At 40.4% G+C, this 23,316-nt stretch overlaps 1 protein-coding gene across 2 annotated transcripts in view; it reads right to left on the bottom strand.

The window, feature by feature from the left end:
- Nucleotides 1-1,564: 1,564 nt before the first annotated feature.
- Nucleotides 1,565-23,316, bottom strand: part of TMEM163 (transmembrane protein 163) — an 86,633-nt gene continuing 64,881 nt past the window's right edge. For both annotated transcript variants that reach the window (XM_005519616.3, XM_088058988.1), the window contains 4 exons: nt 20,802-20,898; nt 7,002-7,113; nt 3,600-3,741; nt 1,565-2,700 (listed from right to left, as the gene is read on the bottom strand). In XM_005519616.3, coding sequence (XP_005519673.1) covers nt 2,640-2,700; nt 3,600-3,741; nt 7,002-7,113; nt 20,802-20,898 — 412 coding nt within the window. In that variant the 3' untranslated portion in view covers nt 1,565-2,639. The remainder of the gene's footprint in view (nt 2,701-3,599; nt 3,742-7,001; nt 7,114-20,801; nt 20,899-23,316) is intronic.

The following is a 23,316-nucleotide window of genomic DNA, read 5'->3' as shown; positions in this document are numbered from 1 at the left end:
CTCTGCTATTGTCACGTACCACACAGTCTCCTTGATGCCAGCTGCTTTATCACCATTTCTGAGAATCACTTTTTTCCTGGACTTTTTCAAGTATCACGAGTATTTCTGTTATTTTCTTGTACTTACCTGCTAATGCTAGCAATGCTTTGAAGCACCTGTGGTAACTGAAAACTCTCTGCTATTGGCTTAAATTGATCTGATAAGAGCATGATTAACTTGTGTAACCACATCTCCTTTTCTGTACTCAGAAACATCCTTAGAACATTCCAGAGTTCCAGAAAGAAGTGTGAAACTTCATTAACTGAGTGTTTAACCTTCCTACGTGCATGAGCACATCTGTGCTCCCGTTTGCACTCAGCCTTTTAACAGAGCTGTTTCATGATTGAGCTGGGTGTTGGTTTGAGTGTCCTGCATACTTTCAGTGGTTTAGGACTTTGGTGTGGCAAAGGTTATATCAGTTCAGCCATGCCCCTTCTCCTCAGTTTTCTGCAGCATGGGCTACAAACAGGCTCCTGGACTGCATGGCCCTGGGGAGCAGCACTTCTGGTAGTTCTCAGGTGTCATTCTCAAAACTAGCAATGGGACTGGAGTGGGAATAAAGCCTTCAGGGAGGTGGAAAAGGGTAAACAGTATCAAGAAATCTAACAAACTGAACTAATATTGCTAGGTTCAGGCCCTGGCTCTGTGATTCTGAGGCTGAGGATGCCTGACAAACCCTGTTAATCAGTGAGGAAATACCAGTTCCACAGCTCCCTTCATGGAACTGGTGTGAGAGAAGAAACGGGAAAAGCAAAGTGTAAGACATTAAGTCTTGTGCAGGAAGACAGAGTCTTGGGGTGGCATTTGATATTTAAAATTCCACCTGTGCTGAGTACAGTGAGCACTCCCACACTTCCCAGTCCTTCTGGAGTCTTCTGAATGCTCCTCTGAAGTAGCTCCTTTGTCACCTTAGAGCTGAGTGACATCATCCTGTGACAGCAAGGCACAGGCAGCATCAGCACTGACAGCATCACTTTGCATACAAACACAAACTTAATTGATCCAAAACATGTGAAAACAAACGATAGCAGCAGGAGAGATTTCATTTTGCCCTAAGGAGTCCTGTATCAAGGCATGTTCTCTTCCCAATACTGTCACTCTCATATGGGTCCTGCCAGGTCAGGGAAACCACTGTGGGGTCCCTTCCAACACCTACCAGTGGGAGTTGGCTTTTACTAGAGATCCTGGAGGACCTGGTCAAGTCATAGATGATGGGAAATACAATTTTAACATCACAGCTGTAAAAAAAAGTGTCTCTGCTGTACATCCCTCACTGATCAGCCCAATTGTACATCTACTCTCATATCTGCATCTGTCTATTGTTATGTACTAGAAATGGGCATTTCTAGCTACTGACCTACTTACCATGGTCTTGTTTCAAGCTTTGCAGTGGTCTGCCCTATTTTTTATTCACCTGTGATAAATAGAAGCAAAATACTGATTCTCTGTTGTGAAAACCAACCTGGAAAACATAAAATAAAGAGAAAATGGCTATAGCCAGAGAATCCAGTTTAATAGGCTGCTATACAGGAAGACTTTGTTCTATGATACATTCTGGAAATAGTTTTCAAATGTTACTTACAGATACTGTATAAAATAGATACCAGTTTTATTGATTATACATCAAGATTCTTTGATCATTAACCTGCTATTAAGTAATATATAAGATGTGTGGTGGAAAGTGAGCAACACTTTACAGGACAATCTAAATCTAATAAATAGATCTGTATCTCACCACGAGATTGAGCCACTGCTGTGCCGTTGTCAGACTACAGAGCAACCACAACGTCACACACGCTGGTACAGCTGCATATGGTAAAATAGGAGATGAAAATCCCATTCCTTGAGCAGCTCCTCTTCCCTGCATGACTCTTTTGGCTTTGGTCTGTACAGTAATACTGTGTGTGCTTGTTTGGTCCATGCAAAGCTATGAACAGTGTCTCATTAAGAAAAAAATAGACTTTAAATCGAAGAGGTATCGTTTCAGTTAATTTGGGGTTAAAATGCAGTATCTCTCTGATCACAGAAAGGGCTGTACCTGCTCTTTCTGGTTGTTTATTTCAACAACAGGGTGGAAATAGCTACTTAAGTGTTTTAAGCAACACAGCTCTTGGTGTCCAGACTCTATGTAAGATAATCTTAGTTGAAGAGGTTAGCAAGGATTGTTCTCCTGTTACAGCATGTGTTTGGGAAAATACAGGCCAGGGGAAAAGAAAAAAATCCAAAACTCAAATCTGAAACTGGCACTTCTTTACCCACAGGCTTACCACACCATTGAAAACACTTTCACTCTGGAATATACAACATGGCAGCTGGGTTCAAACTGCGAACTGCATGTTTTCTATTGTCACAGGAATCAATAGCATACTGGAAATAAATAAGGAAAAAAAAAACCAAACCAAAACGCTGCTGTTTGGCTGAATCGCAAGCAGTGTGCACAATATGCCAGATTTACAGAGAGATTTTCCCACTCAAACAAACTTCAACAGAAACAGACCACGGGGAAACAAACTGCATATTCAGGAAAATACCATTGGCACCACTTGCCAAGACGTAGGACGCTGTGGTTTTACAGTCCTTGCAGGGAGAGGGCGGCACCTTCACTCGAACATCTCGTAGTGGCGCGTTTGCCTCACCCTGGGCACCATATCGATGAGCAGCCTGCAGGGAGAGCACAAAGGATCATGCACAGGCACAGGACAGCCCCAGAACTGAATACATAAACATAAAAAAGAGCTCAGGTGGCGTAACAGCCTTTGCAGTTTTCCAGAACGGTTAGTTTTACAGTGGAAATTGTGATTATACCGACCTATTTAAGAGTGGTACTCCCCATTAAAATGTTAATTGAATTTTCCAAGTTGAAAAAATAAAATAACCAACCAAACCCACACAGCTTCCAGCTGAGGGCTGAGTGCAGCCTGGCCAAGGGCTGCTTCTCAACAGGCAGGATTCCAACTAGGATGCTCCATCTCCCTTTCTCTTATGGCAGATAAGCCATAAGGGATAAAGTGCAAAATTCGGGCTAGATTCCACACAGTCAAGGGAAATTGTGGCAGCAATGAGCTGCATGGCAGAGCTTCATTTGATTTTTCATTCTGTTTCTGGTGTGAATCAAGGGAGCATCTTAAAATTCAAAAGGAACAGCATCTAAGAGATGAGAGGAACTTCAGAAGTTGCCGAAGGTAGCGCTGGGGCAGAAATCAATAGCAAGATCCTTCTTTAAACTTGGGCACCTTTCCTTTAACCCAGACTTCCTTTAGCAAAGCAGTGCTCAGAAATGTGGCATAAATGCAAGGAGGACTGACTTTATCCATCATTTTTTGTTATTTTTCAGATATTGTATTTCAGGTAGACAAAAATCTAAAATTGTTCCAATTTGTTTTTAAGTCCCGGTTGCTTTCCAGCTGGTGTGGGGACACAGCGCTTTCCACACAGCCTGCTCCAGCATTGGCTGCTAGTCTAATAAACTCCAGGGACTGATTTCACTGGAATTACCTAAACTCTTAAAGACTGTGACCTCCGAGCTCTCAGGGCCCTGCCTGCTCCCAGGAGATACTCACTTGATTCCATAGGCAGATATTGTAAGTCCAATTAACACTCCTATACTGCCATCCAGGTACCAGACAGAAGAATTGTGTTTAAACACTTCTGCACTAAGAAGGATGGAAAATCCCATTATTCCACCTACAAGAGAGTTGAAACCTAGAAGGGGGGGAAAAAAAATAATTAAAAGATGAACCACAGGAACTCATGGAAAGGAAAATGACTTTGCACAGTAACCTGTCAAAGACCCTCTCTTGGAGTATTTATCCCATTCCAGGTATTTATTTATGTGCTTGGCACTATTACTTAGACTTGTAGACATTGCTGAAGACATACAGGATAATTCTATTTTCCATTTATGCTTTAGACAGAAAACAGCTTCTTATATACTATTTACAATTTTAATGAACATCCTTTTGGATTCTTTTTTTTTTAACCCTTTCTCCTTTTCTCCAAGACTGCCCCTTCAAAATTCTCACAGAGCTTTTGAAAAAATTAATGCCCTTTTTCATTCAACTCCTGTTTGATTAATTATTGATTTGGGCTTTCTTAAGTCATTCCTTTTGTTGTGTTTTTTACTTTCAAATTCCCTTTTTCTGATTTTTTCCACAATAATCCAAAAGATACCCCTGTTGCTCTACACAAAAAATGTCACTGAGCATGCATTAATTTGGTAGATCCATACACTGTTTAACCTAGATAACAAATGAAATATCAAACTTGAAATATTCTATATTGCTTGGTGAGTCAGCTCCAGCCAGATGCTGTTTACAGAATTTTTGCCAGGTTTTGCAATTCCCCATGACTGCCAAAAATGATACACCTGACACTTGTTCCCGAGTGCCTCCTTTGATCCACACCTCTCACATCCAGTCTTTGTCTACTTATTCATTTATACTGCTAACACATGCTGAAATTGTGTATATTGTGTCTATAGATATATAAAATATAAATTAATAATTAGAAATTTAAACCAATTTACTTCCCCTGCTCTAGCTTAATTCAGAATCCATCAGCACAACTTGCAAAAGAATAAAATATTTTCATGCCATTATTGGCTGATGGTTCCAAATGATTTAAAAGCTACTTGCAAAGGAAATTTTTTTTTCCCCTTCCTGACTCTCATTCAGCCAAACCTTTCTTTGCTGATGTGGCAGGAAATCATGTAATGGAAATCATGCAGGTATTAATCCAGACACTGTTCAAAGTATGAGGCCAGCACAGGAAAAAACAGGTGGCTAAATCTGGGCAGGAAACAGGTACCTAAAACCTACAGGAAAGTTGGCTGACATCACTGACTGTCACAGAGCTGTCCTCTGAAATGTCACAAAATTCAAGGCAGGAAATGGCTATTTTTATTATCCAAAAGGCCAAGAGCGCTTGCTATAAACAAACTGTACAAATTACATTTTGCCTCATTAGGATTCATACATCTAGGCTCTAAATAAAGTGATATTGCTGTTAAGACCTACTCTAAAACAAAAATAGTTTAAAAATAATGGTTAATAGAGGTTGACATGCATAACAGAATTTTCTGTTCTGAAAATAAACCTATTTTTTAGGAAGAAAAATTCATGCTCCTTTTACTCAAAACAGTTTGTTGGTCTGGAGCCAGGGATCACAGGAGGTAAATTAGCAGGAAACAGAAAACACTAAAAAAAGATATGCAAGGGACTGCTAAATCTGTCTCAGCTGCTGAATCACATTGTCTCTTCCTGATTGTTAATAAATCAAGTACATATGTAAATATATCTTGTGAAAGCAGATATTTAACCACACATGTTAAGATCAGCCTCCTACATTTTCTAAAGTAGTTCTAAAGGGGAGAAGAGAGATAAAAACCAGGCTGAGGTAATTGTATACTTTTTTCCCTAATTTTTTTAATCAAAGAATGAGCAGTCTCCAGCTCAGAAGCAGTATCATTAGCATGAGGATGTAATTATGGGGAAAGAGATTTCTCTGTCATACAGGAGAACAATTCAGAGCCGGAGTTATTTTGGAATTTTCAGTTAATATTTTGGCTGAGTAAACTGCTCTGTTTCAAAACTAAGCTACATTTCTTTAAAGGGAAGGTTCATTGTTTGCCTGCCTAGGCACAGTTCTGAAATGGTCAGCGTGTCCCACTTCCACCCTGGCACTGAGGGAAGTCAGACTCACTGAGCTGCAGTTCCCAGCATCCTTTCCAGAATCCTCTCTGCAGTTTGGATATATTTTTGTTTTAAAATGTCTGGAGTGGCAGAGTCCATTGGAAAGAATAAGATCTCTGAGTTGGAGGCCTGCTGGGAGAGAATCCCAAATGCAGGGAGGCAGTGGCTTAGTTGTAACCCCCTCACTGCTATTCTGGTGCCTTTTTTGCTTCTTTCAGATTTAAAATATAAATACTCATGAAGAATTCATATAAGTGGGATGATAGAGATACTCATAACATGTGTTATCACACATCATCAAGAAAAATTTTAAGTATGTTTAATTTGCTTAAAATAAAGCAAATTTTACGTATCTCTAGAGTAAGCTGAAAATTGAATTTCCTTAACAAGAAATGTTTAGCAAAGAGTAAAATAATTTAGGCAGCACAACCCATGAATCATGAACATTCTACAGTGTCTACTGAGTATTTCAAACTACCTTGGCAGATAAAAGCTCTTGAAGAGATTTGTAGGGGGCTGTGAAATTTCTGCCACTACTGTGGCCTCACCCGTTTGAAGGGCACATCCCTGGGATTTCTGAGGATTCAGAAGCTTGAGCCCTGTCAGAAAGAGGAATATCTGGACCTACTTTCAAGGCATGATTTTAAACCTACCTCTAAAACCAAAACCAGGTGCTCCACACCTGGGCCAGTGCAGTGGTGGCAGTGAGGTGTCCCAAGGGTGTAGGGGAGGAGATCCAGACCCCAGCAGAGGCGAGCAGGGCAGGGAAGGGTTGTGTTTCACACCTGCTGTGCTCCAGCAGCCCTGCTGGGTGGCAGGGAAAGTGCTGTGGTGACAGCAACACCAAAGGGGTTCCTGGGGATGCTGGGGATGATCCCTGCTCCAGGCAGGTGGTGTTTCTGCAGCAGACTTTGCTTCATTTGAGCTTTCAGGATTTTACCATGCACAGGCAGTGAGGATGGAGGTGAATTAACCAAAGCTCTCTGAACTGGTGTCATATCCCCCTGCTGCAGCCTAACCTCTGACTAATACACCTCTAATCCATTCTGCTCTACCACTAACTCTATTATTGCTTACTATCCACACAATCACTGCTTGGCTTCCACCAGATACCCCCATTTCAGCTGAGCTATCTGTGCTAGAGGCCAGTGGTACCACAGACTGTTCTAGGTATAGGGTTTCTCAGCCTTATTTCAATGCTCTTTCACAGCTGTCATCATGCAGGGTCCCTGGAAGAGTCTATAAAAGCAGCAGGATCAATGTCACACTTACCATCAGTTATCAGTGCTCTGCTTGTAAGGACCTTTCCCAGCATAAATTTGATTACTGCCAAGACAGTGCAAAGGATTCCACTTAGAACAGAGACACTGTACAGAAAATCATCCTGGAGAAAAAAAAAAAATAATAAAAAAGATTACATTAGTATGTCTTCTGGTCATGTCCCACCTATTAAATGACAAGTTGTACTAATTACTGTGCAATTATTTGTGCTACTGAGAAACACAACCTGAGATCAAGATTTCCTACCTTATGACTTCCACAACAGCTGGTGTTTATTTTGCTTGTATTGTCACCTGCAATTGCTTTTGCAGCCATAATTAATGGCAGTTCCAATCAACAAATTGTGAATTGACCCAGTCTGCTCAGAGTCAGGAAGTTGAATTTACCTGTGGGGCTGAATGCAGACTGCCAGGTCATCCAATGCCTAATGTCAGCAGTAATGAAGTCCCCACAGGCAGGAGAAAGGCTTGAAAATAGAATCCCTCTTACCAGACCAATATTGATTCATAGTGTAAGAAATAACCATTTAATATTGTTTCTGATTCTAGGCTTGCTTTGGTTTTGTTTCGTCTCCTTTTTCAAAAGTCTGGTTCAAGCTACATCCATAAAACTTCTGATGCTGATGTGCAAAGGAAAGTTTAGATCTTTCACAGAACACAAATTTTTTCATGGATTTCCATTTCACAGAAACAATCCCATTTCTTGATTTGCATGTGAAACATGGGCTCCCCAGCTCCCTCGGGAGAGAGCTGTGTGTCAGTGCAGGGCAAAGAAGGGTAAGTTATGATTGTTTAACACTCATTCTCTAAAGGTGATCAGGAGCCCCCCAGCCTTTCCTGGTGACTGGTTTGTGTTTGGTTGGGCTGGGAGGATGCTCCTGTGTGCTGACCTGCTGCAATAAGGTGCCCAAAGGGAGTCCTTGTGCCTTCCTCCCTCTGAGGAACATCAGAAAAACCCACGGCTCTCAGCCTGCCTGCCACCTAATCACACACTTTGGGTTAGATTCATTGCTTACTCTTCATAGAAGCTTTAATTTAAGCTGTTGCAACACCAGTACAAGTAAGGGAAGTAGCAAGAATTCTTTATTTTTAATTTGTATCTGCAGGTCTAAGTGGGCCAGTGCCACTGGGACCCTGTTCCTGATTAAAATACTCTGGCAAAAGTCCCTGTTGGTACCAAACGTTGTCATGATGATTCATCCTCAGCTCCATCCGTTTTCATTATTTTAGAAGCAATCTGAAACCCAAAGAAATCAAAAAATGGTTTTGAAAGCTGCTTAGGAAGATACAGGGAATTAGATTACTGGTATAATGTACTCATACCCCTAAATAAATCATTCAATATTTTGATACAATTTTGTATGTTGTATAATTCTGAAAGTCTACTTCACTCACACTCAATCATGGGCTCATTCTCTCTAGACCTGGTAAAATATTAACAGTGATTAAGACAATTATTAACAATATTAAGAGAAAATGCACTGAGGGAAAAAGAGTGAAAAAGGAACAATGAGAACACAGAAATCAAGTACTGGGTAAAGGTAGGATGAAAACCATTTGTAAAGTCATTTTAACAAAACAACTGGAAAATAACCAGGCAATTTCCAGTGCTAGGGAAGAACTAAGGAAATAGAGGCAATATTTGGTCGCTGTCAGTCTAACAAGGAAAGCTGGGAGCTCTCAGTTCTGAAATGACAACAAAGCTTCAAAAGTCTGGACAAGCTTTGCAAAAAACACTCAAAATTTGAGATCCTTGTCAAAACTATGTCACTAATTTTTATGCATCTTTCTCAAAAAGGTGTATTTTCAGTGCCCAAAGACTTCATTTTGATAGCCCAACAAGTTCTGATTGGTTAATCTAATCTAATCTCATCTAATATTTAATATACAGCATAAGGCTTCAGAATAATCTGAATCCTGTGCTCCACCAGCATTTCTCCTGTGTCTCACTTGGCACAAGGACTCATTGTTCAATGACTACGTGAGATCCCTCGTTTCCCCATCACCCCACAGACCCTCCAAAGACTCTCTGATTCCTCCCAGGCATCCCTACCTCTTATCTTTGCCTTCCCCCTCAGCACAGGCTTTGTCACAGCACAGAGCTGAACACTGCAGGTCCAGCAGAGGTGACAGCATAAATCACTTTGCTGTTGACAGCTGTGTCACTGTCTGCCTTGGGATGATGAAATGCAATTTTCCTACACCTGTGAAATCCTTGGGAGTGCACTGGAAAACCATTACAAATTGACAGAGTTTGGAAAAAAAATATCTGTGGATCACAATACAAGATATTTTGAAAATTATTTGAATGATGTTCAAAATTCCAGGTATTGATTCAGAATCCCAAAAATGCTGTGCCTTATTCCCCGTGCTGTCATATCAGGTTTCATCCTCTTCTTGGCACTACATTTAGAGCTTTTTCTTTGGTTCTTTTTCTTGTCGTGGCATGCCATAAATTTTTGGGGTGAATTTGGGGGTTTTCCTGCAAGTGCCACTAAAATCACAGTATGTGGAAATGCATCTTGCTATTTGTTCTGCTATACAGTCGTGATCCAAATGAGTCTAGCTACTCTGCTGGAATCCAAGAATGACCTAAATGTGATACAGATTTATGAATGAAGTCATGAACTGCTGAACAGGCTTTTTATAGAGGATACACATTCGGGATCTAGAGATCGTTCCTAAGTTTGGCAGTTTTTGGTTTTTGTCACCGAATCACACAGGACAAGTTCATTTTGCTGCCAACACCGATCCAATAACCACTGATAAAGCAGAAGACTCGGCAAATCGAAGCTCCTTTGTTATCACTGTAAAGGCAAGAGAGGGAAGAAATTAAAAATTAAAAAGAAATTAAAATGCAGAGCCTTTAGGCTGTGCCCAAGAGGCTTTCTGGAGGCGATATTCCCGGTTTTCTGGAAACAATCGCTATAAAAGCAGCCGCTCCCGCTGTGCGCAGCTCCCGGCCGGAGCCACCGGGAGGCGGCAGATCCCGCACGAACCGAGAGCGGCTCTCGGGACCAAACCCAAGAGGAAAAAAATCTTTCAAACTCTCCTTTTTCAGTAGTTCTCTGTGCTTCCTGGGTAGCCCAGAGCTGGAAGAAGAAGAGTGAGGCTATTTGCTGCTACCAAGAGGGTTTTGCAGGTGGAACAGGTCAGCCCAAAGAGGCGATGCCCAGCAGCACGGACAGCCTGGCTGCTCCCTGAGCAGGTGAGGATGAAAGAGAAAACAGCTCAGAACATTTCCTTGGCACGGTTTTGCTGCCAAGAAGCTGGGACTGGTTTAGGGCAGCAGGATTCAATGAATGAGCAGAGTGAAGGGTTGCTGGGCTGGAGCAGAGGTGTCCAGCCCTGGGACACACGAGTGACAAATGCGTCCTGCTGCAGTGCTGCGGGATCCAGAGAGTTAAACACCTCGCCCCGTGGCTGTGAAATGATTCCCATTAAACTAACTCATCCTTCGGAGAGAAGAAGAAAAGAAAAGCTGTAATGGAGATCTAAATTAATAAAATAAGCCGGGCCATCTGGCACCATCTCCCTCCGGATCTTCCCGCAGCCCTGCCCTCTCCGTACCCCTTGCCTTCCCATCTGACAGTCATTAGGAGCATCTAGCCAGGCTCACCGTACGAGTCCTCGGTGCTGTTTTAATTAAAGCAGCAGCAAATTGTGGCAGATGATAAAAATTTAAATTCTGGTCATTTCCATACGATAAATGCTTCCCAGTGTGGTAAATAAAGCACCTTCCTTTTCCATTTCTTTTCATCATATTCCCTCACTGCTACTGCACTGTACATGAGACCTTAATTAAAGGACACCTATATCTGATTAGATGGCTTCATGTATAGACCAGCACTGTACATAAAGCAAGGTGCCCATCCTGTGTTGCCTTCTCATTACACAGCACTTTAATAGCTACAATGTCCCTACTTAAAATATATTTTATGCCTGGCTTTATAGTGTGGTTTTATGCTTTCTTTTCCAGAACAAAGCTTTCCTAGGAATAAAATCTTTTTCTCTCTTACCATTCCTAAGAAAGGAATAATAGAAGTCAGCAGGCAGCTTTCCTCCACTTTATCCAAATGCATTGTCCCCAGCTGTGCAGCTGAGAAGAGGGGGTTGCAAAACTGTCACAACAGTTCTGTCCCTGCTTTCAAGGATTTCACCAAAATCAGCAGTAATCTTCTGGCTTAAAAAAAAAAGTTTGTTGGTTTTTATGTTCCAACTTTGATCTCTTCCTGAATCTACTGTAGAAAGTAAAAAAATTAAAAATCTCACAACAGATTTTTCAGTGCTTGGATTATTAGGTAGAAATATTTTAACCCAATTCCCAGCCTAGTAACTAACTTGCAGCTGATTTGTGTTCCTAATCTTTCCCTAGAATGCATATTGCTAATTCTGACCTGAAGACTTTGCCCTGATTTCATGTATTGTTTCTACCAGCTCCTCTCTGCCCACTGTCCACTTCTGAGATGTAAAAATGTTCTCATTTCACAGTGTGGAGTCAAAAGATATTCACTGGGAGGAAGCTCTGTCCTTCCTTGGTCGCTCGTTCTGCAATCCCAGAACAAGCTGCTTCTCCCACCAACAGCTGCAGGCTTCCTTCCACTCCTCTGCCCCCTCCTTGGCTGCCTCTGTGAACCAGCCAAAAGTTCCTCACACTCCTGTAGGAGCTGGGAATTACTGGAACTGTCTTTTTCATGCCATTTTTTCCCTTTCCAGAGAACCTGGTGTCTCGCAGTGTTCTGCCACTCTGCTGAGCCTGGCTCCTCTTGGCTGAGGAGGTAGGGATGTGTTTCTGGAATGCTACAGATGGTGTTGGCAGGAGCAAAGTCATGGCTGGCCCAAACTGAGCTGAGTTTGTGTTGTTAAATATTAATTTTGCCCATCTCTGCAACTCACCATCTGTCTCCTGGATCCCAGCAATGACCCTTCTTCTGTCCAGGTGATGGGTGACCGTCCTGCCAGGTTCTGCTCCCACCCTGCTCCCCATCCCCACCTTCCCACACTTCCCACAGCCTCCTGCTCCTCCAGCTCCCCCAGCAGCTGCCAAGTCATCTGGGCACACTGGGATCACTACAAGCCCCTCTGCAGAGCATGTTACTCAGCCAAAAAGGACTCCCTCTTCTTCCCCTGAAGGATTATGTTACTATATAGAGAGCAACAGAGATGTTTCTAATACAAACACTTTAAAAGGAAAAGAAGTCCAAACCTCTATCACACTTCCTCCCAAGTAATAAATAGTTTATGTAATCAGTCTAAAGGGAGCTCCTGGGAAGCCAGAGGGTCTCTCTCACTAACAAACTTCAAAAGGGATGAGTTTTAATTGCACTTCACTGTCAGAAAACAAACCAACAGCCGCGTCTCTGACTCAAGCAGGAGACAGTCTCTTCACATGGAGATACAAAGATCTATTATTAGTACAAAAAAAAAAAATAAAAAATCTTATGAATGCTTAAACATGTCTTTGGTGTGACAAAGCAATTCCACAGCACAGAATGCTTTCTCAAGAAACAGATAACAAAGGGTGTGCTGAATGCCATGGCAAGGCACAGGGGCTGGAAACCAAGGGCTGCAGAAAAGTCTCTTAGGTGACCTTAGGACTCCTGCAAAGGATCTGCTTAACTATTTGATCAGTCCTGCTTCCCGTTCTCCCAGAATCCATCCACACTGTTTTAACACCAAAGTTATGAAACACAAATTAAAATTGTATTTGTCCAGCCTCAGAGGACCGAGACTGATTTTTCCGATGAGCAGGGAGCTGAGACCAACAATGCATTCCACATCACCCACCAAGAAGGGAGCAGCCACCAGCTTTTCTTTCTCATCACCATGTGGTAAAATCTGGAAATGAGGCTTTCCAACTGAGCAAAGAATGTTGTGTAGCTGATACATTTGCCCTAACCCTGGCTTACTCTTCAAGTGTCCACAACATTCTCAACAACCTGCAAGAAGCATGTGTATTTTAAGCCAAACTCCAAGCCATACATAGATAACAATTATAAAGCAGGATCCTAATGTATAATTAATGTATATGATACTTTGATTTGAAAAGGCAAGCAATAAATTATATATGAGGTTTAGAAATGTATAGGGAAACATGTATAAGTACATATGTGTGTATAATCATAAGTGTTATTTGTTATGTTGCTGCTGGCCTATAATTCAGCTGCTGACATTGTTGAATATATGTTTATATGTTGAATATACGTTTATGTTTATGTGTTTTATATGTTGAATTTATGTTTATATGTTTATGATATGTTTTCATATATTGGTGAATATATGATGTATTTATTTTAAGCTATTAAACCGATAAATCAGTTGGAACTCACAAAGCCACACTGTGCCACTCCTACCATCCTTTCTCTGATTTCTGTAATCAATAACATACAATAAAATAACATATGGCCTAATTTTTCAAGAGATTTCATTTATAAAAGCACTGGAGGCACCACATGAGGTGGGCTGCAGGTCTTTCACACACAAACTGATTTCATCTTTCCTTCTTTGTTCGGCAGGAAATGTCACAAATATGGCATGATGCTTGCTTACTCTTGCAAAAAAAGTGTCCTTTGCCATACTAATGAGGACAAATGCCAAACTGCATCGACATTACATGTGTTATACTATTACCCAGGGAAATGCAAGCAGTAACTGAATAGTAAATGGATATTGATTTACAACCCCAGGTGAAATTAAAACAGTCTTTCTCAGTGTGGTTGGGTTGGGCTTTTTTGAGCCTTCTTTAAGAAACAAGAAAAGGTCTGCAAATGCTTTGTGGCAAAATAAAGCACATCATTCATGTCTAAATTATATTTGCACTACCCAAGAATATCTAGTAATTGACATGACGAAAGTAAAGGGGCAAATGATGAAGGGGTTTTTATCACAGAGCTGGCAAACACTAACAGCAGCAAATACAAACAAAACAATGCTCAAAACCTACACCCAAGGATTTTCAGGTTCCTTTCTCAATAGATTAATAAAATATCAAAAATCACTAAAATTTGCACAGAAATCCAAGCATGATATCATCAACAGTATGCAAAAATCACTATTCCATCTTATTTGTAGTGAAATGTGTGTGTACCAAATCCTCAGGGACAGCATTGGCTGTGGATATTGCTCTCTCTCTGAAACATCAATAAAGGAATGGTAATTCCTTCCCCTACTGGGAATTATCTTATTATGGCTAACACAGGTTGGAGAACAAATGCTGAAAGTAACAATAAGGGAAATATTCTGAATCTCATATCTAGGGGAAAGGGAACCTCGGTAAATTATTTCTGAGCCAACAAGAAATTATTCTATTTTAGGTTCAGCCCTCATCATTGCAGGGAAAAAAAAAAACCCAGCTTAAATTACATGATCTGAGAAACAGTCATTTAAAATTCACCTGAAGGATAAACAAAAATAAAGACTTTCTCTTCCAAATGTCAATTACTGATTAGCTTTTTAATTTAGGTGTATTGAACAAGAGCTAAAATTATCAGAAATTTTAATTCCAAACACTCCAGAAAGAAGAGCAGCTGGCCTACTTCATCTAACAATTTCAGCAAGTGCTGGAACAAAGGAGGAAAAGGAAAAGAGGGAGGGAGAACAAAAAGTCAAAGATCTGGTTGGTGAAAAATATTTCCTTAGGGATCAATGATATGAAACTGAAATAATAACTGCAGCATGTCATGTTGAAGCAGACCCATACAGAATAAATATTCCCAGCCATATAAAAAATAGGGCAAGAACACAGAAAGAACTGGAATTTGCAGCTGTGACATTCCCACACATTAATGGCACAACTCTCTCTCCTGTATAAAACGAGTTCTCTTTGGGTTTTGTAATTTTTCCATATTTTTTTGGGTTTGATAGTGTCACTGAAAGATCCTGGGACTTTTAGTGACAATCTTATCTAAAAACCAAAGCATTCCAGAGATACAAGAGTAGGAGAGAAACAGCAAGATTTCCTTCCAAACTAATGTGTTCCAAGGCAAGTGGAAAATGTCATCCTATCTCTAAATTCTCAAAATGAGGAAGCTTTAATTAAAAATATTTTCAGGCAAGTGAGAACGGAGGTCACTGCTCGATGAAGCGCCTGGCGCATACGTGTCGGCACAGGCAGAAATTGTCTCTACTCCCACACCCAAATTTGCCTCCAAAGGAAAATGAAGCATCTCTACAAATCCTAGGTGTGTTTACAAGGAAGACAATTCTCCTCTGGAAGCAACATGAAAACTCTGTTCTCTTCATTATCTCCTCTCTCCAAGAATCAGAGACCCATCGTATTTTTTTTAATGCTCACAAAAAGGAATGTAAAATTCTTCAAAAATGTGGGAGAAAAAAAACATCCATTCCACTTCTCACTGCACATATTCAATGCTGGCATTTCCCAGCCCTCTTGGACAAACAGATCCCTTCAGCTGCAGTATTTCTCCTACATCTACTTTATCGTCAACCCTGAAATTCATTATTAAATAATTAATTTCAAAACATGCACCACTGATCATTGTTGAACACTGCTCTACATCAAACATACCAAAAACACTGGCACAATGTACTGCACCTTGAACACAGAGGATTAATATATAGCTCAGTTACTTGGAATTGAACTTTTCCCTACAGTTTAGAGACGTATAATTAATACAAATACAGAATTATACAGTAAGTGTATAATTAATTGTCTGGCCAAGTCTCCTGACACAGAATATCATTTTTCAGGGCAGACTTCTTTTTAATTATAGTATAAATATAAAGTCCTGTGCAAAGGGAAAACCTAAGTTTACCTAATAATGACAATTTCTGGACTTGTTGCTAACTGCAGGAAATGTAATCTACAGTTAAAGTTCTCTAAAAATATCAGTTCACTGCTAAACAGTAATTTGCAAAACTGAACATATTGCATAAATCCCTGGTGACCCTTATCCTTTGATTTCTGTGGGCTCTCCAGGCTTCCTCATCTAAAGATGGAGATAAAATTAAAAAGAAAGGCATGAAGAGAGTCACTGAAGACCAAATTTGGGTCTTTTGGGCCAGGAGGGCCATGGTTGCCATTGCATGTAGGAAACACACACACTAGCAAAGTCAAAATTTCAGACAAACACTTATCATTAAACTCATCCACTTTATTTTAAACTAATTAATCTACCTAGTCATTCATATCCTGCATTACAGCTATGCCAAACTACAGTTTTTAGCGTATCAAGCCAGGGAACCAAAAGGAGAAATACACTATTTCTGTGTTTCCCAAGGTTTTGAGGTTTTCAAAAGAATTACAAAATCACTGCCTGTGCTGAAAGCTTGTGTTGTGACATAACACTACCTATTGTTTATTTTTACTTGAGACACAGCAAGAGGTAAAACAAACAAGGAGCAGAAAAGGAAGGCAGAAGCAATATTAAGAAATACAGAAAGTCAGGTGCTCTAATTGTCCTCCCTCCTCTGCCAGTGCAGATCAGGAGTGCTGTCATTCACAGGGTTTCAACAAAACTACATTCTTCATGGAATAAAGGAGAATTCACATGGGTGACTGGAAAATGCCTGACTGAGCTAACCATGAGCTCCTGCCCTGTAAATTGAGCAGCACCTCTCTGCAGCCTAACAAGAATCTGTGAACATTTAAGTCTCTTAGAGAATGGGGAAGTCAAGGTGGAAATGCCATTAATGTGCAGTAAACCTGTCATTCTCTTCCTGGTTCTCTGAATCCTGCTTAGGGCTGCCAGACCTGCACCTGAAATCATCATATGAAATGACAACAACACTGAAGACTCCTGTTTCTAAATGTGAGTACAAACATATCTGCTCACAACATTTGCAAAAGTGCTTCCAATTATTTCTTGGTCATGAGATTTTTTTTTTTTAAATTTCCTCTTATTGCTAGTATTTTCATGAAAACAACTCTTCCAAGCTCCACTTTAAGAACAACAGAATCTCTATACTAAAGAATTCACAAAATCTTTCCATTATTTTATTTTTATTTTTTTTTGGCTATGTGCATATTAAGAACTGACAGATACACAGCCAGTGTATCTCATATACAACAAAAAACACAATGAACTTCCTATAACTGATCAAGAATTATTGAAAAGTTACTGACTCTGCTTTTAGGATTTTAGTCATAGCTCTTTAAAATTAGCAAGCAGATTAATTTAAATTTAAAACAGCCAGTTTAATTTCTAAAATTAAACTTGTGCATATCATACAATTTTCTCCAAAACTTCTGCAATTAAAATGAACTCAGATAAATTATTACAAAGTTCTAGAAGTTTACCAGAAATTAAGACATAAAAAGGAACTTTATAGCTCTGAGAACAATGCAGTCAGTCATGTTGCTCTGCATTATCATTATTATTATTATCATTAAGTTAATCTGGAATACCCCATGTAGAGCAGTGTATCCCAAATCATCTCCATTTGCAGGGCTGACAGCACCAACTTTGTGTTGAGCATGTGAACACCAACAGCAACATTTTCCAGTTGGGTTTTTGCCACATTATCTCCCTTAAGATTGACGTCACACAGCTAAAATTTCACAAGACGCTTTAAAAATTACCCGCATCTTCAATGACCTTTGCTGCAAATACAGAGCAATAAGGATGTACAAACTGTAAAAAAAAAAAATCATGTGACTGTGACTCACATGTGAAACTTCTGTTGAGGCACAGATCCTTTTAATTTAGGTCTGAGCTCTTCAGTTTTGTACCACTTTGGGACACCAGTGGTGTTACACTACCTTTCCTTGTTCTTGATGTTCTGTTCTTGCTCACACCACGAGGATAATTCCCTGGTCTCAGAATAGCAAGTTATCAATATCAAATTCCAGAAACACAAATATCACCACCAGAAAATATTTCAGGTCACTATTTTGATGCAGAACTAGTTAGTTCACTGCTATGCAAAAAATTATTAACTGAAAACATTGTTCTGTTATTTTTCCAGATATGTATCCACACATCAAAGCCAAATTACATAATAAGATACTACAGAAATGAGTATCATTAGCAATTAGTTCATCAGTGGCCCAAGAAGTAGAAAACAGCACCCTGGATAAAGGAGCAGAGGCAGAAACTTCTGCCTCCTTCTGATGCAATTTGAGCAGATTTCCCCTCTGCTCAGACACTGATGATATAGCCTGGGCAGTGCAGCTTTGCTGGAAGCACAATCAACCAACAAAGACCCAAAAACTGAGAAGAACAACTATTTCTGCTTAGAGCAGCTAAGGGAGCAACCTGCAAATCAGCATCACAGTCAGGCACAGCTAGGGCAGCTGGAAAGGTTTCTATCCAACAACATCCTCTTCCCCCAGTTATTTTTAATGCTGGCAATCCTGAGGCATTATACCTCACTGGCCATGACTTACAGAAGTGGTGCTGTCCTCTGAGCCTTCCCAACTTTCACTGTTACTCTGAGTTTGCACTGAGATATTTCACCTGTCACACAACCCTTGCTGAATCAGTTTCCCACAGAGAGATGTACTGAAAGATGTACTGAAATTTTTTAAATTAAAATCCCATGTCATTTAAGAGATACTGAACAAAAGCACCATCTCTTTTCATCCCATGCTCCCACCTACATTCCAGGCAGAATTGCCAGGTATGAAAATCCTTTAGGTGTGTGCATGTGGCTTTTACCCTGCCACCAGTCATCCACAGCCCGTGCCTTGCCAGATACATCCTTCAAACTGCTGGTAGCAGTAGAGTGCCTAAATGAGTGAGAACAGTCACAGGAGGAAGATTATCCACCAGGATCCTGATACTGTGTCAAATGTAAGCAGTATCCACTCTAAATTCTACCTACTTGACACAGATTTAGCCCATGAAACTGAATCCAAGGTAGTCTGTGACAAAAGGGATCTTACAGATCATTCTTATAGGACACTGAAAATGTAACGGGATCTTTTCTTTAGCTTTCCTTTATATGCCTTTCTGTAGCTCTGATTCCGTATTTTTTCCATATTTTTGCATTAAAAAACATTAAAAATGAGGAAGTACAATATACCTGCAAATCATAAAAAATGTTCACAATCGAAATACGAGAGATTTCACCCCATGTCAGAAATAGAGCCCTCTCCTGTAGACAGAACTTGTAATGATGAAAGAGTGATATATAGATAGAACAACTTTTAAATTTTTGTTCCTATGGATAGAATTATTAGAGCATTTGCCCACAACAAATTAGACTGAGATATCCAAGTTAATCTGATTTAAACTACCAGAAATTCACCAAAATTTGTGTTTTACTTATGATTGTACCCTCCCTTTTCCCTTCTCCTTCAGGACCATATATTTAATTTTCTTATTAAACAGAAGTCAACCTGTAGCCAGTTTGCAGTTTGGCTACAGAGAAGTAAAGTGGTCACTCAGCTGAGCATCACAGCAGGGTCTCCCCTCACCCTTACCTGCCTTCTCCTCAGCCTCACATGCCCCACACTCACTCCCCAACCCAGTTCTGTCAAAATGTTTTGGTTGGGTTTAAGAACCGACTACTGAAAGTGTTTAAGGTAACCCAGATCATTTTGACAGAACCAGGCTGGTGAACTCCATGTGCTGTAATGCTGGCAAAGCTGAAGAGGCATTCAATTATGAAGCCTGGAAAAGAGGGCAAGGAAAATGCAGAGAACATGAATCACCTGCAGTGGAACAATGCACCTGGCTGCAAGTCAGTAATGTGCTAACTCATGGGCCGTGCTGCTCATCTTCACCCAGATTTCAATAAACTACTGGAAATAAGCTTCTGGAATTGCCCAGCAAGTTTCCATGAGAACACAGGACACAGCAGGTCATCTGCGCTGCTAACAGTGGGTAACAGATGGAATCCCATTTCGGCTCTTTTTGTTTTCCAGCTCTGCCTCCATCTCCAGGTTGAAAGGAAGGAGTTTTGGTTTCTGTGTGGTGCTGTGTTGAGGATGGCACTTGGCAGAGTGAATCCTCGATGGGAAAGGCTGGACACACAGCCAGACCAAACTTCACAGAGGCTGAAGACAAAGCTCTGGGTCAGGTTGTGCACACAACAACTGAACTGAAACCTCATTTTGTCTGAGGAACATCATTTGAGCATTAGGAAGAGTCCTGTGGGAGTGGAACCACTGCCAAATGGTTTCCCCAGTGAGCAGCTTGTTAAGATGAGTAAAAGTTAATAGCCAGTACTGAAAGGAAGCAAGCAGGACAGGCCAGAGCAGAGCTGAGAGAAAGGCCACTGGGGAGGGGCAGGTGGGGGCTGCTTTCACAGCCAAAAGAAAGCAGAGAGCAGGAGAAAAGCCCTTTGTGCTGCTCCATGGTGAGTCAGTCTAAAAGCCAGCTCTTTCACCCAGCATGCTCCCCTCACCTGTTTCATCCCTGCTACACGTACATGGCTCTGGAGTTGGAGGCAAGAGCTGGAAGACATGAAAATATAGTCCAAAAATATATTTTTTCCACATTGAAAATAAAACACTGAAGCCATTGGAGTAGTAAACCGTGGAAATGTTCTTCTCATAAAATTCTAGTACATTCATTAAGCCCAGAGAGGCCTCCTCTCTGTAAGTGAACTCCCACAGTCCTGCATACAAGCTTTAAGTGGTTACACTGAGAGAGATTTGGTGTCAAACCTATAAAAACCCCTAATTAAACTCCAGAAGTAGATTAGTAGCATAAGTAAAAAAGACTGCTGGAAGACCAAGGCCAGTATGTGCAGCCAGGCAGGAAATGCACCTGCTAGAGCTTCACAGAGTTCAGTGGGGCTGTTGAAAGGAGCCACTGGCATTTCTCAGTCCCACTGGCAGGGCAGGGAATAAAGAGAACATTTAAAAGAACAGGAATCACCTTACCACTTCTGGAAGCACCCTCTTCGCAAGATCATGGATGGCTTTGATCACAATACATATAGATGACAGGAGGAATATGACACCCAAGATAACACAAGCCCTGGGGGAAAAAATAGAGAAAAATACAAAGAAATGTTAAGAACATATTTGAGGTTGCCAACTCTTCCAGGATAACAGAGGGGACAGAATATTAATAATAAAAAAATGTCTTAAGGAGCTAAACAGACGCTTAAATTAAAGAACAGAATGAAACATCCAGTTCCTCTCCCATTCTTAAAGCCTGGATTATGTATGAGAAGACAGGGCATACCAGATGATGTTTCATTCAGAGAGAAGGACCTGCCACTTCTGCTCCTGCTGATTTATCATAGAGTCCTCTAGAGAAGCACTGTTGGTTTGTTTTGCTAGGATCTCCCATTAGAAATAAGGAAGGGAACTTCATTCTCTTTACCAAGCAGGCAGAGATATTTGGTAAATGTGGTCAGTAGCATTACAGAACCTGGAACAGCTGTTTCCTTCCCTTTCCTCCCCAGTCAGGAGTGACATAACTCGGGAACTGGCCCACAAAAGCTGGCTGACTCGCCTAAGGCCACTTGCTGAGCTTGACATAAGATTCATGAACCTCCTGTAAGGATATGCTGACATTTATACTGAAAGCCAAGCTTTTCTATCACCCCCAGCAGGCTTAAATCAACCCAGCCCCAAATCTGTGAGCGGGAAACCATGGCTCACCCTTTTCCTGTGGCAATACTGTTGGATGCCCGTGGGATGCACCATCCCTTTCCCCCAGCACATCTTTTATTCCCTCCACACTTCTGAGGAAGACAGGCAAACACTCCCTAAGGGAATGCCCTGAACACTGGCTGGATTTTGTTCTCACATAAGCCAGAGAGTTTGGGGTTATCTCTGTGAACTTGCCAACCACCCAAGTCTAACAGCAAATATTTTGCATATTTGTCAGCAGATACACAACTACTTCAGCAATCTTGATCTGTTTCTCTTATTCTCCAGCTCAGTTTTACTGTGGCAAAAGAATTCCCATCCACCTACTTACCCAGAAATAGCTAAAGTAGATAGAAGAAAAGGAAGATGATAACAACAGTGACAAGGGTATTAATAGCAGACAGAGATGCAGTCTGAGGTTTGAATCAGTATTCGGTAGTCATATTTAGCAAGCCTAGCTTCTCCTTTATATGCTGGCTTTTGGGATCCACAGCCATGCAAAATTCATGAGTGTAGTACTTTGAGAAAAAAAATACATGTTTTTTGTCTTCTTGAGTGTATAGATTTATCTGCAAAACCACTAAAACACAACATTGCACAGTGTCTTCTTTTAAACTCATTTGCTAGAAAGAAATAATTTCTAACTGGACTACAAATAATGCAAAATTCAACTACAAATGTAAAAAATAACAAACCTCCAAAAATTAATCTGAGAAACTGTAGTACATAATAAACAGGTTGGTTATTGTAAGCACGCTCTACTTTCACTGTACTAGAGCACAAAAGTTTTAATACAAGCCAGCTCACTTCCATCTGCTAACAACCACTGCTGTGTAACAAGAATGTTTTCAATTGCACACGAAGGGTGTTTGTGCCAAGGTGCTTGGCAAATGCCATTTCATTAATAACATTCAATTAAATTAGATGAGCAAACTCCCCTTTCTAAACAGATTTAAATCAACTCAGAGGTACCCATAAAAACTAGTGAAAGAGGAGTTATTCAGAAGTGAGGGCACACTGATAACATAGAGAAGAATTTGAAGATAGCCCTGATAGCTTTGTCCTAACCCTTGACTTGCACCTATTGAAGATCATGTCCTTATTTTACAGCCATTTCTACCTGAGTGAGTGTCAGAGGTTCCCTCTAAGTAACTACTAAGTAATTATAGTTATAATTGATCTATAAAGCAAAATAATTGATTGCTACAAGTTTGACAGAAAAGCTCTAATGAAGAAAGCATGAATCTGGAATCTCTTCCAGTCCCACGTAATTTATTGCTTCTAAAAAGAAGGAGGAAGAGAGAAAATTTAGTCAAAACATTTTAAAACCTAATGGAAAATCTTTATTTGGTTTTATGAAACAATAAGCTTTTTGTAATCCTTCAGAATGTAGTATAGTTTGAAGAGTAAAAGACTAATTCAGAAAGGACAAGGTGAGGGCATCTCTCTGATATTCAGGCAACAACCAACTTTTAACTCAACTACAGCTCAAACTTCCAAAGTTGTTTTTTTTTTTTCTTAGAGCAATGGCATATGGAATGCAAGAGTAATTTAAACTACAAGAAAATTTAATATTACAGATTTAACAGTGAAACCACCAAGTCTTCTTTAGTTTGCTGTAGGTGTTGGTAGCTGATCATGATCTGCATGATCATTTCTTGATGTGTTTTGGTTATACTGCAGCCTCAGGCATTGAGAGTGAAATTATTTAGACTCTCAAAACCATCAAAGATTTTATACAGCTTTGGAGCTTTGGTCACTGCTAGTTCATTTCTAGTGGAATTCAGACACCTGT

This window comes from Pseudopodoces humilis, chromosome 8, assembly GCF_049639895.1.
Source record: "Pseudopodoces humilis isolate 2021_Gansu_Grassland_sample_001 chromosome 8, ASM4963989v1, whole genome shotgun sequence".
NCBI lineage: Eukaryota > Metazoa > Chordata > Aves > Passeriformes > Paridae > Pseudopodoces > Pseudopodoces humilis.
Note: the sequence above shows the minus strand (reverse complement) of the source record. Positions and strands in the feature narration are given on the sequence as shown.